Source organism: Xyrauchen texanus, chromosome 44, assembly GCF_025860055.1.
Source record: "Xyrauchen texanus isolate HMW12.3.18 chromosome 44, RBS_HiC_50CHRs, whole genome shotgun sequence".
NCBI classification, from domain to species: domain Eukaryota; kingdom Metazoa; phylum Chordata; class Actinopteri; order Cypriniformes; family Catostomidae; genus Xyrauchen; species Xyrauchen texanus.
Genome location: NC_068319.1, coordinates 6,185,818 through 6,204,829, shown reverse-complemented (window position 1 = coordinate 6,204,829; position 19,012 = coordinate 6,185,818). Strand labels below are relative to the sequence as shown.

General features: G+C 35.8%; 3 protein-coding genes across 3 annotated transcripts; 1 reads left to right on the top strand and 2 right to left on the bottom strand.

Moving 5' to 3' along the window:
• Window positions 1–2,896: 2,896 nt before the first annotated feature.
• Window positions 2,897–4,888, top strand: LOC127637088 (EKC/KEOPS complex subunit LAGE3). The gene is made up of 3 exons (XM_052117998.1): window positions 2,897–2,949; window positions 3,124–3,252; window positions 4,299–4,888. The coding sequence occupies exons 1-3, from the start codon at window positions 2,903–2,905 to the stop codon at window positions 4,411–4,413; spliced, it is 291 nt and encodes a 96-aa protein (XP_051973958.1). The 5' UTR covers window positions 2,897–2,902; the 3' UTR covers window positions 4,414–4,888.
• Window positions 4,889–5,031: 143 nt separating this feature from the next.
• Window positions 5,032–10,771, bottom strand: LOC127637087 (ras-related protein rab7-like). Its single transcript, XM_052117997.1, has 6 exons — window positions 10,594–10,771; window positions 8,652–8,724; window positions 8,285–8,411; window positions 7,698–7,916; window positions 5,998–6,126; window positions 5,032–5,915 (listed from the first exon to the last, which is right to left on the bottom strand). The coding sequence occupies exons 2-6, from the start codon at window positions 8,702–8,704 to the stop codon at window positions 5,826–5,828; spliced, it is 618 nt and encodes a 205-aa protein (XP_051973957.1). The 5' UTR covers window positions 8,705–8,724; window positions 10,594–10,771; the 3' UTR covers window positions 5,032–5,825.
• Window positions 10,772–12,701: 1,930 nt separating this feature from the next.
• LOC127637113 (WD repeat domain phosphoinositide-interacting protein 4-like) lies at window positions 12,702–18,975 on the bottom strand. The gene is made up of 11 exons (XM_052118025.1): window positions 18,808–18,975; window positions 18,553–18,671; window positions 16,285–16,359; window positions 16,097–16,201; window positions 15,824–15,929; window positions 15,642–15,736; window positions 15,475–15,554; window positions 15,165–15,373; window positions 14,956–15,057; window positions 13,053–13,198; window positions 12,702–12,935 (listed from the first exon to the last, which is right to left on the bottom strand). The coding sequence occupies exons 2-11, from the start codon at window positions 18,599–18,601 to the stop codon at window positions 12,826–12,828; spliced, it is 1,077 nt and encodes a 358-aa protein (XP_051973985.1). The 5' UTR covers window positions 18,602–18,671; window positions 18,808–18,975; the 3' UTR covers window positions 12,702–12,825.
• Between the last annotated feature and the right edge of the window lie 37 nt (window positions 18,976–19,012).

The window sequence follows — 19,012 nt, the reverse complement described above, 5'->3', positions numbered from 1 at the left end:
CCTTCATGTGTACCATCCCAGTTAAAACCCTCAAACCATCTGCAAGTTTTCAAAAACAACACAACATTTCTAAGTCATAAAGAAATAGTTTTCACAACAATTTTAATTCTTTCATCATTTATAAAAACTCAAAATCAAAATCCATGTGACTTTCTTTCATGGAGCACAAAAGGCAATGTTATGCGGAATTTTAGCCTCCGTCACCATTCACTTTCATAATACACAACCTGGCCAAAAAAAAAAAGCTGCATACTCTAATATTTTGTTGAACGACCTTTAGCTTTGATTGCGCCATGCATTCATTGTGGTATTGTTTCGGCAAGCTTATGCAAAGTCACAACATTTATTGCCGACATCTTGTATTGATGACGGAAGAGTCAAACCACTCTTTAAAGTTTTCTCAAGCACATCCCAAAGACTTTCAGTGGGGTTAAGGTCAGGACTCTGATGCCAATTCATGTGTGAAAATGGTTCCTCATGCTCCCTGAACCACTCTTTCACAATTTGAGCCCGATGAATCTTGGCTTTGTCATCCAGGAATATGTGCTGCCATCAGGGAAGAAAAAATTCATTGACGGGATAACCTGGTCATTCGGTACATTCAGGTAGTCAGCTAATGATAATGATCCAATCATAGGCTCTTATGTATCTGCTTATTTAAATCCAATCGGTGACTTTTATTTTTTGGCGTGGCAGTGTATGAAAAAAACATGCAGTGAAAGTGAATGGTGACTGAGACTTAACTTTCTGCCTAACATGTCCTTTAGTGTATTATTGAAGAAAGCAATTCATACAAGTTTGCAACAATATGAGGGCGAGTAAATGTTGATAGAATGCTAATTTTTAGGTGAACTATACCTTTAAATTCTGTCTCCTCTGGAACAACATAAGGGTGAGTAAATTATTTTATATTTTGAATAAGCTATTTGAATGCAAATAATAAGAAATTTTATATCAGATTTAGAAATATAAGACATTAGTCTTTTCTTTTTTTTTTTTATACAAATTTTTCAAATGAAATCAAAGCTCCATGTTTGTTCACACAGCATGTCACTGCAGTATCTCATCACCATGGATACACATACTTGTGTTTCTGAATGCCCTTCACGCCATTCTTCTGGTTGCAGAGTCTCTTGGACGGATTGTCCCTGTGAGGTTAGACACACATGTACAAACAAAGGGATAGTTCACCCAAAAATGAAAATTCTCTCATCATTTACTGACCCTCATTGCATCCCAGATATGTATGACTTTCTTTCTTCTGCTGAACATAAATGAAGATTTTTTGAAGGATATCTCAGCTCTGTAGATCCACAATGTAAGTCAACAGGGTCCAAACTTTGAAGCTCCTAAAAGCACAAAGGCAGCATAAACGTAATGCAAACGACCCCAGTGATTGTATCTTATGAAGCTATATGATAGGTGTGGGTGAGAAACACTATAAACCTTTGACCAGCCCCGACCAGTAGGTGGTGATATGCATGAGGAATGTGAATAGCCAAAAAACAAAAGAAGAATGTGTAAGTGAAAAAGTGAGATTTATTTATATTTATAGTAGGGCTGTCAATCGATTAAAATTTGTAATCGAATTAATTACATGGTGTCCCGATTAATTAATAACAGTTAATCGTATATACAAATATTTGCTGAAAAAGCCCCTCATATTTTTTTTTATACACTTTATATACTTTTTTTTTTATTTATTTTTGTATGTGTATTCTATATTGTTTGTATTGTTTACTTTGTATATTATTATAGTATACATGTAGGGAGTGGCGGTTCTGGCAACTATAAATGTTTGTTTTTTTAGACTGGGGAGGAAGTTTTGAGTTCTGAAATGTACAGTGTGTTTTTATACAGTTACCTGTTATATGTCTTGTTCTTAAACATTGCAACATTTTTTATCATGAAAAAAAAAGTGCGAAATTGGTAGGTATGTTTCGGTAATGAGATTTTTTTGTATTTATTTATTGATTTATTTTTTATCAAATTTGGTGAGTAACGATTAATTGTTTAGAGCATCTAATAAAGTTGGGCTATCAGTCCAAAATAAGTTAATCAATAAACGACGTGCTTAAAGTAAATATAGGCTAATTCACCACTCTCTCAATTATGTTTTTGGTATTTATGATTTTTCAAAAAGGAAAAAAAAGGTTTTCGCTCAAAATCAGGAGTGCAGCAGAACAGGACGTGAGAATCCGTCTGTTCAAATTCTTGCAAGCTCCCTACCTAGACATCATTCTTAGGCATCGTAGCCGGATTCACGCCTGCATCACACGACTGAAACGCTCTCGTGCAGCCAGCTAGAGATTGAACCCCTTCTCTAGATGTGTGAACATGGTCCAAGTCTGTTATTGACTGCAGGTTTGGTTCATTTGAATGGACCAATGTCATGGAGAGTAACTAACTGATATAAGGGACTCTAACTCATCTTTTTTCCCAGTAGCGTGACATTAGATCAGCTGTTTGTTTTTTTTGTTTTTTTAAATAGAGTAGTTTTTCTTGTAATGATCTTCCAAGAAGCAAGTTGTGTAACGTTATATTGATATTGCACGGGCAACATTGCAGGCAGCCAACGTTTTCTGAGTATGACGCTTTGGGGAGTCAAATTTTTTTTAGTGAATCGGTTCGTTTGGACAGTTCATTGGAACTGGTTCTCAAAAAATAAAATAAAAATAATTTTGTTTTCTTTTCGGAAAATGACCATAAATAATCCAGCCTGGCTTCAGATATTATAACTATTTGAAATTTTGAAAACATATGAAAAAATTATAATACTATGATGAATATAATTTACCCTCAAACTTGTTCGAATGTTATTTTCTGAAATTTAAGTTTTGAAAACAATCAAATATTGACGAAAATGCCGCTTGCAATCCGAAGCTAAATAAAGCATGTTAACATGGCGGCTTGCATGAGTGAAAACGGTGCCAATGGAAAACTTGAATTGTATCTTTTCACTACAGTTTAATAAGTTATTTTACCGTAATTTCTTACTTTTCATATGAAGCGTAGAATAAAAATGGCTTATCTGCTTGACTTGTATTATAGCCAAATAACAGTAGAACTGTAAATGCATGTTTCATTCTCAGTCGTATTTTCTTTAACTCTGTAAATAATCAGCTTTTTAACGGTGCCTTTCCCATCTGAAAGAGAAGCAATTATTGCGCTGCAGTCTTTATCGCCAGATGCTGAGCCCAGGAAAGGAGGAATCGCCAAACATCTGGATGTTTCAGGACAAACACTGTCCGTGTGAGTTAAACCACATGAAAATTCAATTAAAATGAGTTCAGCGTTCAGTAGAGTTCAATAGTTGACCTAATTTAGATTTAGGACTACACTTATTTCCCACATTGAAAGAAAATTCCAGACGCTTAACTATTTTATCATATAGTTAGGATAAGCCTATGTGTAATGTGTTTTATCTGTTTATACTTCATTCATTGTATTTGTGATATATAGGCCTATATATATAAATAATCTTAATTCACTCGTTAAATTGTTCAACAATTGTTTAGATCTGTTATTGATAAATACACACATTATTACCTTTATACACATTAAAAGGAACAGTTCCCCCCAAAATAAAAATTCTTTCATCATTTACTCACCCTCATGCCATCCCAGATGTGAATGATTTTTTTTCTTCTGCTGAACACAAAGATTTTTAGAAGAATATCTAATAATAGCTCTAGTCCATACAGTGGAAGTGAATGGTGACCAAAACTTTGAAGCCCCAAAAAGTTAATAAAGGCAGCATAAAATGAATCCATAAAACTGGTTTAATCCATGTCTTCTGAAGCGAACTAATCTACATTTACCAAAATGTAACTCCTATAAATCTACAGTCTCCTTGTTTGATAATGATTTCAAGCTCAATTACACTTCCTAGTGCCAACTAGGTAGCTTGTGTCAAGCACTAGGAAGTGTAATTGAGCTTGAAATCATGATCGTGCAATGGCAAGATGTGCAGTAAAAAAAAAAAAAAATATATATATATATATATATATATATATATAGTTTGGTCAGTTTCAACCAAAATCAATTTGATCCCTTCAGAATATATCGATTTAACCACTTAAGTCTTATGGATTACTTTTATTTTGCCTTTATGTGCTTTTTTTTTTGAGCTTGTATGCACCTACAGAGCTGTAATATTCTGAAAATCTTTGTGTTCTGCTGAAGTAAGTCATACACATCTGGGATGGCATGAGGGTGAGTAAATGACGGAATTATTATTTTTTTGGGTGAATTATCCCTTTAAAAGCATGATCTTAATTGTCCTCATGCTTTCATAGGAGATGGACTGCGGATGAAGCCCGTATTCTCCGTGTTTCTGTAAGTTCATTCCTGGATCACTTGTCTCTAGTGATGGAAACTATGGATGCGTTCGGACCACCTGTTTCACAATGACACGTTTGAGGGCTAACAACAGGAAAAAGATAAAAGTTTTGGACCCAGAGACACACCATGCTTGCTTGTAGGTCTAAGAATGTGATGGTCAGTCTGAACTGAGGACCCAAAAAGCATAATGTGCTTTTATTCTGTTTGTGGAATGCCATATTTTCTTCTGATGTCTTAAGAAAAATGCAAGACAAATTTGTAGATATATAAGAACCACAGTGTTTTGTCATCTGAATAAAGATTTATTACTGGAGCATTGTTCAGAAAACAATAATAAGAGATGATTTAACAATGTCCAAGGAAAGGTAGTTGTTTATAAAAAAGGGACAGAAGTATTTGTATCTATTGGCAGACATCACTGATTATAACCTTTTCAATCAAAATAATCTACAGTACTGGTTGAAAGAAATGAACATGTTAAAAATCAAATGCTGAAGAGGTTGTTGGGACTCTTGTCTGCTTTCCTTCACATTTTGAGCAGTTTATCTGTTTGCGTGTGCCTTTAAACTTCTTTTGACCTAGTTCATCATATCCATAATTTAGTCAATGAGCTGAGGCCCTTAGAAATGTATCTACTACAATTTAAAAGGAAACACATTGTAAACCAAGTAATTAAACAGCTTGAGGTAAAGAAATGCTTGCACAAGATTATTAATTTGTTTCATTCATTCATTAAAACTAGGGAAACGCTTTTATTCCAAATGAAAAGAAACATTTGTTGCATTGCTAGTGTGACTAAACTGATTGCACATAATACTTGTAATCTCCCAGATCCCCAAAACCTTCATTTTACTATTACCACCAAGGTATCCAACTGTAATCAGAGCATCCCTTAGGCATTAATATTGAGCATTTACTTGCAGCATTGGCAGCTGACAGACTTGGAGAATGCTGACGGTTTTGAAAGTGATGTTGAGTCTGAGCACATTAACTCATATTGGGCTGTTTATACTGTCTGTGGGTGTTTTTGTTAAATAATTAAGGTTAACATATATTAAACAAGCAAACAAATTTGGCAAACAAAGGAATTACATAGAAGTTTGATAGTGGCAGCATCTACAGCGAAAAAATGAAAGGCACATTAATAACTGACGGACATACAAGCAGGAGACAAAAGTCTGTAATCTGCAGAAATGAAAAACTGGCAGCAAAAAAGAAAAATAATCATTTGTAAATAATAGAATAACTATCATGCTTCATCTCATTCTCAAAAAAGAATAACCTTAAAGGTAGTTATATTAAAATGGATGCAGTGGCTGAGAGTTTCTTTAATTTCCTATACAGTTCTTTTTATAGAAGTTTGGAAAATGTTTTTTTTTTCTCCTTGTTTGAATGCTGCATGTTCTGCATTCCACCCCGAGCATTGGCCTCTCCATGCCTGCTCTCTGTATCAGTGGTCCCCTTTATCTCCCCGTCCCATTTCAGCAGCTGCAGCCATCACCAGAGGACACAGGTCTGTCATCTCTCAGTTTGATCTGGTCTGGGAAGTCGTACGTCTCCACTTCAGACTCCTGTAAAGTTCAGTAACCATTTTTGTGAGTGTTGAGGATCTAATATTTGTATCAAGTCATGAGTGGATATCAAACTGTGTACCTGTTTGAGGGCGTTTCGAGCGATGGTCTGAAAAGCTTGGTCCACGTTGATGGCCTCTTTTGCGCTGGTCTCGAAGTAGGGAATATTGTTTTTGCTCTGACACCATGCCTGGGCCCGTTTTGTTGTCACCTGCAAGAGAAGATCAATTGAAGACCTTCCCATGGCAGTGCTCCAACATTTTTTGCCCAATACATTTCCATAACTTTCTCCAGTCATTTATGATAACCAGATGAGGATTTTTAGAAGGGCTATCATTTAACACATTAAATTAGGGAGATTAATTAATGAAAAAAGAATGTTAAAAAATGAACGCAATTAATCATGCCCCCTGACCTGTACATAAATTCTGTGAAAAGGAATTATCCTACAATCATAATAATTCAAGCTACAAGCTTTTAGAGAATCTGCAGTCAGAAGGGGGCAGCCAGCGCAGCTCCAGCTTCGCCAAACTTCAACGTTGTGTGAGCAATTAGCAGAAACGCAGCTTTTTAAGGTTTAGTAATTTCGCATGGCTATACTGTGATTTCAATCTGAATTAAAATTATCATGCATCATAAATAGATATCAAGACGATCTCAAGTCAAAGTCTGCTGGTTTCAAAGCAAGTTGAATGGTTTGCCTTATCATGTAACCTAGTTAAGTGCTGTTTTGACAACTGTGATGCCCATTTATGGCGGTTTTCTGCATTAACATAAGAACAACAAAAAATAAAAATGTAAGATTACATGTTCTTAGGAGTGTCAACCCTTCTACATATTGTGTCTATTATTATTTCTGGACTGTGTTTTTACAACAGTGTGTTGCTAATTACTTGTCAACCATCGGTTTTTCATATTGGCGTTTTCATGCTTATAGCCAATATGATTATGGTTTTAATTTGGTCAAATAATGGCGTTCACATCCAACTACATTTAACTTGACACAGAGTCCGTTTTACTCTGACTAAAATGGCATAGTCAATGAAAATAACTTTTAGTTGATGTGTGAAAAGGAAAAAACAAAATGACTATATAATATAATTAGTATATAGTATCTATATTTGGGGGCCTTTCTCAGCAAATATATGATAAATATAAATTGCGATTAATTCAATCAATTAATCTGTACATTATGAAATACATTTGATTGAAAATTTATAGATTAACAACCCTAATTTATTTTACTAATCAGTCTACAAATATTTCTAGGGCAAATTGTAATTTGTATTTCAGGTAACAATCCTGGAAATGAATAGATTTAAACTATAATTCTCAATAATGTACAAATATCTCCACACAATCAAAATTTGTTTTGGAAGAAATTTGACTCTAAAAGATATCAGCTCATTATTGCTCTTTTTGTAGAGCATACAAATATATATATATATATATATATTCACATAACATTTATGATTTGATAATTTCCCATTACTTTTCCAAAGCCTGGAAATCCAAGTTTTTTAATTCCGTTATTTCCGGGTTTTAATTGAACAAATTACATTTATGGTTAAGGTGTACTGTCACAACAAGGACTAAGGTGCCTAACCAGGAACCCTGCTTATTTATCTGTTAGAATATATTTTTCTTTTTTTTAACCATATATCATTACCTGTACATCAGTGTTTCTAATACCGGCGCCACAATAGAGATTTCATACCAGTTGAATGTAAATGTATAAAAGGTTTTTGTAGGATTAAATAATCCCAAGGATTGGATACAGACCTGTCTGTTCTCTAAATCAATCTTGTTGCCAAGCACTAGAAAAGGGAAGTTCTCTGGGTCTCGTGGACTGGCCTGAATGAGGAACTCGTCCCTCCAACTGTCAAGGGTTTTGAAGGTGTTTGGAGCGGTCACGTCATACACCAGCACGCAGCAGTCTGCTCCTCTGTAAAAAGCCACGCCCAACGATTGGAACCGCTCCTGTCCTGCTGTGTCCCAAATCTGAAATTAAAATAAGGATATTAACATTACTACAAGTCTGTGTGGAATACTACTGTGTGTATACTTTTTAATTGGTCAATCACAGAATTCTGTGGTCAAAAAAGTTTGTATAATGTACACAAAGACCTTTTCTCAGGCAACCCACAGAGCTGTGCTAGTTTTGTGTCTCTCTTACAAAAATGTGTCCATTTAATTACTTGTAACGTACAGTCAGCAGGTCATTATTACAAAGTCCTGATCCCCCTGTCAGGGTATTGATTGTCATATATAGAAATAATGTATTTTGTGAAGATAAGCTGAAGATAAATTGGGAAACAATGGCGCCATTCATTGAAAACCTAAAAAAAGTCATATATAAAGAGACGTACCTGCATTGTCACCAGCCTATCATCCACCATCACCTCCTTAGTAAGAAAGTCTGCGCCAATCGTGGCTTTATACTGATTGCTAAACTTCTTATTGACATATTGGTTCATCAGAGAGGTCTTTCCAACGCTGTGGCATGCAAATACAGAAAGATTTATTTAATATTATAAATACAAACACTTAAGTTTGTGTCTTAAAACCTTGGATCACTTCTGCCTACTTAGACAGAGGTTTTAGACAATATAAAAATTAAGGTGTTCAGAACGGCATCTGTAATGCATAAACATGCTGCCTATGTAGATAATTCACAAGGATTTAAGACACAACTTGTAATAAACTATAATGTAAAAACATTAAAGTCTCTCTCACCCAGAATCCCCAAGAATGATAACCTTCAGGAGCACCTTTTTGCGAGAAGCCATCCTGGTGGACTAAAATGAACCTGAATAATAAAACCAAACCAGAAGATCAACTTTCAAACTTACCATTTCATTACATCAATATGCATCCTCTATGCAAATGACAAGGCTGCGACTGCCAAATAAACACACATAAAAAGGGAAGGTTGCATGATGTCAGTCATGTGCTGAAAAGCCATTAGTCATATTTTCTGTCATTTAAGGCGTTTCAAACGTAAAAACGCAGAATTAGCTACTCATATTTAGGATGTTTTAACACCTTGTTAGTTTGAGCCCTCCAAGCAATTTTAGAGTGGTATAATGTGTATATAACATGTATATGTGTACAACCCAAGTGGTCTTAGACCCCCTAAAAGGACCCAAAAGTGAACCATACTCAGACCACCTCCTGGTCTGAATACGGTTTGTTTGTGGGGTCCTTTTGTGGTTCGATTGATTTGTGCGATGTGAAAGTGAAGAGGTACCAGCCTGCTTTGCATTTTATGGCTGCATTACATACTTCATATTCCAGTCACAATTTACTGTCCACATATGGAAATTTTAATCTACATCTAATCCATAACTATCCAACACTGCTAATTAACTTGTAATCCAATTACACCCAACACTGTGTAGATAGATAACCACACAATGTATAAATATATAGAATATAAATATATAAAGAAAAGTGTAAACATACTATTACTATACTAATACTTTGTCAGTAAATCAAAAGTCAGGTATACAGGATAAATTTAAGCAAATACGCTGTTTTCTTGATTGTAGTACAACATATAACAGTAAACTGTCTGGTATAGTTTGGTAGTATGTAGATGTATGTGTTTATCAGTATGCTATGTTAGCTGATAAGTAGTTTTAGATTAGTCACAAAGTTTATAGTAAAACAATCTTAAATGTGTAAATTCAATTGTGATACCTCATCTGTCAGCATGATACTGGAGGATCACATTCAGTCTCTTTGTACCTTACGTCATTGTTTTGGCCGATGCTCGTGTGTTTATGGAGTGTGTGCACGAGCGCGAGCACGAGCACGAGCAACTGTTAGCTGGCTGCAGTTCACTTAACAACCAGAGGTGTCATTAATAACAAGGGTTTCTGAATCTTACATACTGCACCTTTAGGGTGTAGGCCTTTCTGTCATAAGCATAGGTACACCAATGACAATTGCTTATTATAATAATCAGTTATGCAATTATTTATGAAAACTTATTGTCAGCCAAATTTCATAACCGTGACAGCACTTGCTGCAATGGGGTCTGATTACTTATAGAGCTGTGGTGTGAACAACAAGGGGACTGAGACCACAGTAATGTTAAAAGGACCAAAAAAGAAACTGGGTCCTCTTTTAAGTCCACTTACATTGTGAACACCAAAAGCACTGAGGTAATTTGTGGCTATCGGTTTCCCTTTAACCGAACTAGGTTTGGTTCACTTAAAACGTACCATGTGTGAAACCACCCTAAATGATAAAAGGTGCCCCATCGTAAACAACAACATTAGCTTTGCATCCTTGCTAACCAGCTATAAACGCCCAGTCAGTATTAAAATTACGTTTACAAGCCAGATTACAAAGTATATTATATTTTATTTTGAATAATCCAATAATAATAAAATTACTCCCCCATATACAGACTAATGCTTTTAAACAAACAAGTTTAACTCCTCAGTTTTGTACTCCAGGAAAGCAGCGCTAACTGAGAAATGTAAACACTTTATCGCTGTAACTGTACAACTGTTTCCACTAAAAGATATTCCATGATTAATACTGTTATGTTACGTGCTTTGCCAGTCAAAAACAATGTCATATTTTATCACATTTCAGTTCTGGTCAGTTAGCATACACGGCTAGCATGTTAGCATGATAAAACTCACTTTCTGAGCAGAAATCCTACCTTTAGCTCAACCAACTTCTGCTGTCATGCAACAAAAACAACACAGGACAACAGGCCACCGTCTCTAAACGACTCTGGACACACTCGTTGGGTTTTCGGTGTTGTTTTTGACGGTTGTTTACGGACAGTTCAGCACAACCGTGTGTAATAGACAGAACACACTACCTCTCCTGGCTAAACTCAGTCATCATGTTTGTGTCTGGTTATGTGTGAATATAATTGTTTATAACAAAACACATGCGTTCATTATGAACCTTTGTGGAGTATAGCAACTAATTTAATCCCATCTCTTTATATATAGTATAGAAGCAGAATTATACAGTTAAAACTCAATTATATTTTGTCTAGTAGTATGTTTACACTTTAATTAGCAGTGTTGGATAGTTATAGATTACATGTAACCTAGATTACGTAATCAGATTACTAAAATTAATTACGTGTAATTGGATTAAATATATATTTTAAAATACTCGTAATCGGACTACCGTTACTTTTTATGGATTACATGATTATATATTAAGCAGGCAATGGCAGTAAATTGTTAAAAATGTATTGATTACCCTAATTATTCTCTTTTTTTCCAATCCTTTGCATTTTTCATTCTAAATCACGATACCGCTGATATATTTAGCAACATCAATGCAGTTGATTTGATCAAATAACTGTTGTTAATTTTATTATAATTTATGTTGATTTTATGTTCATTAATGCACAGAATTTTTCTTTTCTTTTGAACTTGATGTGTTTTGATTTATAAATTTTGGCCATGCTTTTTGGTCATTGCTTTTTGATTTAATGTTTATTGTATATGATCATTCATGTAATGCTTAATGCACCTTTTAAAAATGTCACAAGGAGCTCTTTTTGTGAGGCTCTTTTTGTTTGTAATAAAGAATAGAATAAATGTTCTTTCTCTTTGTACTTTTATTTTGTACATTTATTTTAAAATTATACAGGGTTATCCTACTCAAATGCATGTGACATCAAATAAAATTAGGTTGGAAGTAATTGAAAAGTAATCAGATTTGATTACCCCAAAAACCCTGCACTGGTAATTAGTTAATGTAATCAAATTTCTTTTAGGCACAGAAAGTAGTGTAAGGCATTACCTTTTAAATTCTTGCAATCAGATTACAGTTACTGACATTCAATGAAAGTATTTAATTTTAAGTACATTAAATATATATATTTTCTCTTTATTAAAATATTAATTCATATGTACGTCTGCTTGCATCTCTACGACAGCTGAAAAGTGCGACAATGAACATGGAGAAAATAGACATTACTTTGAATTTTTGAGCAAAAAATACATTGACATGTTTTAAAAAGTAACTTAAAAGTAAGTAATTAGTAATGTGATTACTTTCCCCAACTAAGTAATCATTCAAATATTCTGATGATAAGTTAAGAGTAGTTAGTAATTTGTAGTGGATTACTTTTCGAGTAACTTACCCGAGACTGTCCATCTATCCATCATGATTTATATTTTCCACAATAAAATATGTGTGACTAGATGTTCATATCAACCAACCCGTTTATCATATTACATGTTGCTTGGTACAGCTGTTATTAAATAAATTATATTTTGTGTAAACATGTTTAAATGTGATAATCCATACGATCTTAAATAAAATGCATAATTTTTAACCCAGTGTATAAACTGATATATTTTATTTAATCTGGTCTGTATACATCATTTGTCCATGTATAACAATACATAATATAAAATCCAAAATTCATAAAGCTAAATTTGTGTGGTGTTTATAACCCCAATTATCCAATTAATATCACTTTGGAAGTGAACTGCTATATCCCTGTGTGTAATATAGTCCAGTACTATAACCTCAAAAGGTTGCACTGTTATAATAAACACAGAGTTCCTTATAGTGTGAGGGATTTTATTCCTCAGAAGTATAAAAAAACAACATGCCACACAGTGACAGAAAATCAATCAAAGCTGTTCAAAGTTTGAGGATTTCTGGAGCACAAGCAGAAGATCATACACTTTGAAATAGAAAATTTTCAGAAGATCATACTGTACATTTCTTCATGAGGATTTGATAAACGTTAATAAGACATTTTATTCACATTGCACAGTCTTTTATGCTTTTATGTATATTTGATCACACAAATAAGCATCAATGACATGGCATTTCAATTAGCAGAGCTCAATGTTCAATAGTATTTTACATGTTGCCATTAACTGTAGTAACAGATCAAAGTTCTCCAATTTTAAAAATCATCGTCATCACAAATGTCCAGATACACGTCAAAAGCTTCACGGTTGCAGTTTCCATTCGGGGTGAAGACGTACTTGTGGAATGTCCCATCAACACATATGGCTTAAAAAATAAGACATTTAATTTTAGAGAAATGAAATTATTTTCAACAGCTTCTAAATGTTTGCTGAAAGAGCCAGGTTCATATGAGTTTCTATCGATGGTATAAAAGTGACATACCAATAACAGAGTTGACGTTTTTGGAGGTGTTCTTCCCAAAGGCACAGATACAAGCACATTCGGCTGGAACAGTGAAGTTAGCCAAAGACCACTGACTGTCCACATACTGTCCAATAACTGGTCCCACCTTACCTACACGCGCCAATCTGATGAAGAGAGATGCAACAAATGACTTCCCAGAAAAGACTGCCAAGCTACAGCTGTGGCCAAAAGTATTGGCAGTGACATAAATTTTGTATTTCACAAAGTTTTCAGTTGTTGTGGTGTTGATTCACATTGTTTCTAGATTATTGTGCAGAGTGATCAGATGCATTTTAAATAATTGCAAAAAGTTTCATTGGCCAAAAACCTTTATCACAAAAACCCAAATTTTGCTGTTTTTTGGTCCTGGCACAAAAAGTCCTGCTAACATCATTTCACTAAATAGCACTAGTTAGGTGAAATCACTCTATCATTCTGATTGGATTATAAGAGCAGACTGATTGCTCTAAAAAGAGGGAAGAAGTGCTTCCAATAATTGTTCTTGTTCGCAATGGTTATCTCTAAAGAAAGACATGCAGCCATCATCGCTTTGCATCAAAATTGCCTCACATGCAAGGAAATTGCTGCAAAGAATATATCACCTGAAAGGACCATTTACCGGATCATCAAGAACTTCAAGGACAGAGGTTCAACTGCAGTGAAGAAGGCTTCAGGATGTCCCAGAGTGTCCAGCATGCGCCAGGACCGTCTCCTCCGGAGGAGTCAGCTATGGAATCGTGTCACCACCAGTGCAGAGCTTGCTCAATATTGGCAGCATGTTGGTGTGAGTGCATCTGCACGCACAGTGAGGGGAAGACCTTTGGACAATGGCCAGGTGTCAAGAAGGGCAGCAAAGAAGCCACTTCTCTCCAAGAAAAACATCAAGGACAGACTGAAATTCTGCAGGAATTACAAGGATTGGACGGCAGAAGACTGGTATAAAGTTAATTTCTCTGATGAAGCCCCCTTACGACTGATTGGGACATCTGGAAAATCGATAGTCTGGAGAAGAAAAGGTGAACGCTACCATGAGTCCTATGTCGTGCCAACAGTGAAGCATCCTGAGACCATCCATGTGTGGTGTTGCTTTTCATCCAAGGGAGTGGGCCCTCTCACAATTCTGCCTAAAAACACTGCCATGAATAAAGAATGGTATCAAAACTTCCTGCAAGAGCAACTTCTCCCAATGATCCAGGAGCAATTTGTTGATGATCCATGCATTTTCCAGCATGATGGAGCACCATGTCACAAGGCAAGAGTGATAATGAAGTGGCTCGGAGATCATTACATTGAAATTTTGGATCAGTGGCCAGGCAACTCCCCGGATCTTAATCCCATAGAGAACCTGTGGTCAATCCTCAAAAGACAAGCAGAAGCCCACAAATTGTGATCAACTCCGAGCACTTATAAGACAAGAATGGGTCACCATCAGTCAGGATTTGGCTCAGAAGCTGATATCCAGCATGCCAGAGCGAATTGCAAAGGGTCAACGCTGTAAATATTGACTCTTTGCATATATTGAATGTTTTTGCCAATAAAAGCCTTTAAAACTCATTAATAAAACAATGCTTATAATTGTTTTCCAGTATACCATTGAAACATGTGAAAAAATAATCTACAAATACTGAAGCAGCAAACTTTGCAAAACACAAAATTTATGTCACTGCCAATACTTTTGGCCACGGCTGTACGATTACTAGGATAGCATTAAAGGGATAGTTCACCCAAAAATGTTAATTCTCTCATCATTTACTCACCCTCATGCCATCCCAGATGTGTAGGACTATTTTCATGTTTGGGTGAACTTTCCATTTAATACTGATAATATAATGCTGTATGAGGGTAAAGAAATAACAGTAAAACGTTTTTGTGAAAATCTTACGCTGAGCGGCGATTAAGTTTGGTATCTTTCAGAGCAAATATGTGCACAGTTCCCTTGTCACTTGATGCACACAGAAAGGAGGAGTCATGGCTGAAATTAATGCTTGAAAACAGAGTTTGAATTATACATTATACAAAAATAGAACAAATATACAGACAGTGAGTATATTTATTCATATAAAACAGTGTATGATACAGACTGATCAATACCAGTATAATGTGGCAGGGTCAGTTCCTCTTCGTAGTTCCACTAGTTTATCTCGCGTTGTAGTGTCAAACAGACGGATCAAGGTGCCCTTCCGGGAAGCAGAGGCCACCACACTGCCAGGCTGATTGAGTGCCAGACAGGCGATTTCACTCTGATGGGCGTTGATGGTGAACGGGGCAGAAGACGTGCCAGGTTTTGTGTTGGAAACGTCCTACCACAGAATTACAAACATGTGTTAATTCTATAGAAACTAAAACTTGTGTAAACATGAAAATAACACAGCAAAAATAATTACATCCTAGTAAATCTTACCATTAATTGTAGACTGCCACATTTATGCCCTGGGAAAACCAACAACTGCTTTTCCAAACTAGGGCACAATTCACACAAACCTATAAAACCATAAATGAAGAGCTTGTTAGACAGAAAATATAATCTTTCTGATATAACACTGTATATTTAAGCAATTCTGACAGTACCCTTTGGATTATCTCGTGTGTCAAACTCAAAGAGTTTGACAGGGTTGTCAGGGAAACTATAAACGTAGATCCTGTTTTTCAAGACAATGATGATTCTTCACATACAAATAGAGAAGAGAAGACATTAATAATAAATAAAAACCCAATATAGTTTAATGATTTTCTGAGCATTTTTGTCTTACTTGTCATGTCTCATGCAAACAGCGAGCACTGGTTTGGTGAATGTGAACTCAAGGACAAGTTTGTCTTTGGGGTCTCGGACTTCGCGAGCATCATCCCAAATTAATACTGCCGAAGATAACATAAACCAATGAATAATGTTGAGAATTGTACAGATGTTAAATCATAGGCTTAATACAACTAGTTATTCCAGTTTCAAAACTCTTTAAGGCCTGGATTGAACCAATTCAGAGCAGTAGAAGTGTATATAAGTGCAGTATAGTGTTTCAACGTGCCTGAGATTTCAGAGAATTTGGGATTGATGCCACCTCCCACCACAGCCAAGAGGTTAGATCGATGAAGCATTGAACAAAGAGCAATGCTGCCCACCTGCTCATGGTCTACAAACAATAACAACACAGTAAATTAACAGAAAATTGTCCAAATGCATCTGTTAAAAAGGAAAAACACAGATTTTTCTTACCTAAATGCCCCTTTTCCATTAAAGGTTCCATGTTATAAATCCGAACACCAGTCTCCATGGCACAGCAGAAACAACCTAAATTACAATGGAACAAAGTCAAAGCAATAACTCAATATCTATTAATTTAACAGACGCTTTTATCCAAAGCGACTTACAAAATGAGCAAGGATACAACATAAGTGATTCATACCGAGGAGACAGTAACACAAAAAGTGCTCCATTGCAATGTTACAACTGTATTAGAAAAGTACAAGCCAAAACAGAGATTAGAGTGCAACTATTTTTTTTTATATACAGTATATAATATGTTATGGTAACATACTGTATATAACATATATAATAACATGTATAAACATATCTTTTCTTAAATAGTAAAGTAAAAATCATTATTGTATAATTAGTAGTTAGGAAGTTGATTAAGCGAAAAATATTTGGGCATTTTGAGATTATTGGCTGAAAACTGTGCCCGATTGGCTTATTAACAGAAATAGTAGTTAGACGGTAATAATGTTTTTATAAATCATTAGAGGTGGGCGATATGACCAAAACCTTATATCAAGAAAATGGTTCCTCATGCTCCCTGAACCACTCTTTCACAACTTTAGCCCGATGGATCTTGGCATTGACTTCCTGAATATGTGCTGCCATCAGGGAAGAAAAATCAGTTGATGGGATAACCTGGTCAATCAGTACATTCAGGCAGTCAGCTGAGTTCATTTTATTGATGCATAACGTTGCTGAGCCTAGACCTGACCAATTGAAGCAACCCCAGATCGTAACACTTAGGGTTAAAAGAATTGTTGCCAGCTGAAACATATTAATCACTGCAATAATGATCCTGTATATAATAATGAAAGTTTTCTGGAAAATCAATATAAATTGGTTTATATATTAAATAACCATATTGAAATGCCTATTTTTGGAACTGCAGTTACATTTACGCATTTGGCAGACGCTTTTATCTAAAGCGACTTACAGTGCGCTTATTACAGGGACAATCCCCCTGGAGTAAGGACACAATGGTGGTGGCTGTGGAGATCTAACCAGCAACCTTCTGCTTACCAGTACTTCATTAAGTAGCCCAACTATTTTAAGCATTCAACAAAAATAAATGTTACTTTAGTAGTAAGTTAACATATTAAATGTTTTCTTAAGGATTATGTGACACATTATTTTCTGGATGGTATTCCGAGCAAAGAAACACACATATTTGTGCATTCTTCTAGTGCGTGGATGTGTGAATTGAGCGTGTGTGGATCTGTTGCGTGCATGTGTGGATCGGTTGTCCGTGGATTCCCATGTGCATCTGTCGATCTGTTGCACGAATATGTTCTGGCCACTCATGATGGTCAACATTGGGCAACCACAGATGCAGAATATCCCACGCATTACGTGTGGAACCTGCAATGCTTTTGCAGGCTATTTAGTGGAGAAAAGATAGAAATACCCTTTATTCCCCTAAAAACTGCAGCCAGTTTGAATGGGAACACTGTTCCCCCATGAAATTCACTCCATGAACTTCGTTCCCCGATTTGCCCCCATTTCCAGCCCTGATTACGAGTGATTATTGTCGTGTGAACCACAGATGTCGCATCTGTTTTAATAACAAGCTCCTCTTCTTTTTTGACCTGTTTGGGAGTCGTCCTGTTCTGTGGAGATTTATTTCTCCATTTGGGGGTTTCCTGTGTCAAAACTGATTGAGGTCCAGTGATCCCACTCTGAGCTCTCCTGTCTCTCTGGAGCATAAATATCAGAAAGCCTGTGTGCGTGCCACAGTCATGTGAAACATTTGCATGCCAGATGAGAAGAAAATGTAGTGCTTTTAAAACACCAAACGTGTGGTGAAGGTCATTAAAGTTGCTTTGGCGGCCGCAGAAATATGTTCAATGCAGGAAAATTCCTGTCCATGTTTCTTCCATTCTCTCAGTCTCATGTGAATCCCTGCCCACTGATAGCATGCACACACACGGATATTTACATATGGTGATGTATGACGATACAGCAAAATCTCTATCAGTTGACACTTTATATTGTCCCCACACGGATATTTACATATGGTGATGTATGACGATACAGCAAAATCTCTATCAGTTGACACTTTATATTGTCGCCACAATATATAACTTCATATCGCCCAGCCCTATAAATCACTAATGAAAAATATTACAAAATGTTACAGATAAAATCTAGCTTTTTTATTTAGAGGTCCCTAGAGTCTGGATCAGGGGCTGAGGGTCTATAATGGTTATTATTAAATAGCAAACTCACTCTGGTCCTGGTTGAATTGCAGGCTGTTGACTCCTCTCTGCTGGGCCATTCTTCCAGTGAGGATTTCACTTCTGGTTTTCTTAAATCTTCAGGAGTTGTATGTTCTAGATCTGATCATCCTGGATGCCAAAAAGACACAATTTTAGCTAAAAGCTGCCACGATAACATATCAAAGAGCTCATACAACCATCAAATATGTAAATCTTTCCGTTGACTTTTTAACTTTCTTTTTTGTTATCATAGCATCTAACTTACCATTAAGAAATTAATAAGCCAGAATGAGTTGCCCTGCTTCGGTAGCAACAAAGAAAACGAGTTTATAGTGATTAATATGAAATTGATATCTAACATTAGGCAATAACTACACATCTGCCAAGCACTGTTGTTGTTATCGTCGCTGTTCTCTTCCTCTATAATGACAGGAGCATTACTGCCACCTGCTGGAGCGGAGAACAAACGC